At 59.3% G+C, this 1,327-nt stretch overlaps 1 protein-coding gene across 1 annotated transcript in view; it reads right to left on the bottom strand.

Annotated features, from left to right (window-relative positions):
- Nucleotides 1-1,327, bottom strand: part of AMH (anti-Mullerian hormone) — a 22,843-nt gene that overhangs the window by 21,336 nt on the left and 180 nt on the right. Inside the window, exon 2 of the mRNA XM_009885055.1 lies at nt 910-1,271. Within this exon, the coding sequence (XP_009883357.1) occupies nt 910-1,271 (362 nt within the window). The remainder of the gene's footprint in view (nt 1-909; nt 1,272-1,327) is intronic.

Below are 1,327 nucleotides of genomic sequence, written 5' to 3'. Positions count from 1 at the left end.
ACAGGAGCCGACAGGGTGGAGGGAAGAAGGAAATGCCCTTTCTGGTTGCGGGGAGGGGGTCAGCGGGGCAAATGCTGCAGCCCTGGGGAGCAGGGGTCTGCCTCGCTCCCTGAGCGGCTCTGGCCAATTTATCAGGCAGTTCCCCATGGAAATCCCTTCTCCCGTGGCAGCTCCGCCGGTGACTCGGGGACTTCATGGCCATTGTGTGGCAGCCAGTTCCCCAGCTGCCCGGCACCGGTGAGTTCAGCTGAAAATCCAAAATCTGGGAGAGGAAGAAGAGATTTCAAGAGAGGAGCAACCATGACCCTCTTGCTACACAGGATTAAACCCAAGGGCCCGGCCAGGGTCCCCTCCCTCAAGCACAGCACTTACCGCTGAGCCAGGACAGAGGGATGCGCGTTGCTGGTTTTGGCATGAGGCTGAAGCTGCACAAGAAGCCCAACACCCAGCACCCCTCGGCAGCGCCACGCACGAGACATTGGTGCGTGCTGCAGCCGATTGCGAGCTGCCAGGGCTCATGCCACAGCAGGTCCAGCCAGGTCCACTCGTCCAACCCTCTACCTCTCTTTTCCCAGTCAGAGCTGGGACAGGCATCCAAACCCACATCGTTAAGGCAGAAAGCGAGAAACACTCATAATCTCGAAAGCAGAGCGGGCGCCACTGAGACTGTGGCACCCATCACAGGCAGGGACAAGGCACCCTGTTGCACACAAGCTGTCATCGCTATGAAAGCTTCTTAAAAATGCACCCGGAAAGACATTTTACTGCACCTCCTGTCTCATTTTAAAAGGAACCCAACCCCGCAAATTTAATTCTGTGTTTAAATATCTGATTTAGGGCAAGGAAACAGCATCGGCCTCCCTGAGCCCTGTGCTCGCCCCGCTCGGCCTCGGCATGGGGGTTTCGCACCAACCTTCCTCCAGATGCAGCACGAGGAAGCGGTCCTGCCCCGGCTCCACCACGTGCGCATGGATATGCTTCAGGGGATGGAGAGCAGCTCCCACCTCCCCGGCTGGGCAGAGCCCGAAGGTCTCGAGATAGCTTTCATCCCAGCTGGTGCGTTGTCTCAACACCTTGATGAAGGTGCTTTCATAGTGGGTGAGAACACCCACGACTTCCAGGTGCCTCGGGGTCAGCCCGTCCTGGTCCATTTGCACCCTGCACACTGGCCCTTCCAGCCCCCCCAGTGGCCACGGGTGCAGGAGGGGGCCGGCCCAGCCGATGCCCCCATCCTCAGCCATCCCCTGGAGGCATCTTGCTCCTGGGTCAGGCTTAGAAAAGAGGCGAACCGCAGCAGTCATCCTTGATCTTGCCGCCGAGCTGGGTC

The sequence above is a fragment of the Charadrius vociferus genome, unplaced genomic scaffold (genome assembly GCF_000708025.1).
Source record: "Charadrius vociferus isolate BGI_N301 unplaced genomic scaffold, ASM70802v2 scaffold1225, whole genome shotgun sequence".
NCBI lineage: Eukaryota > Metazoa > Chordata > Aves > Charadriiformes > Charadriidae > Charadrius > Charadrius vociferus.
The sequence above is the reverse complement of the archived record's forward strand: the minus strand, read 5'-3'. Positions and strand labels throughout refer to the sequence as shown.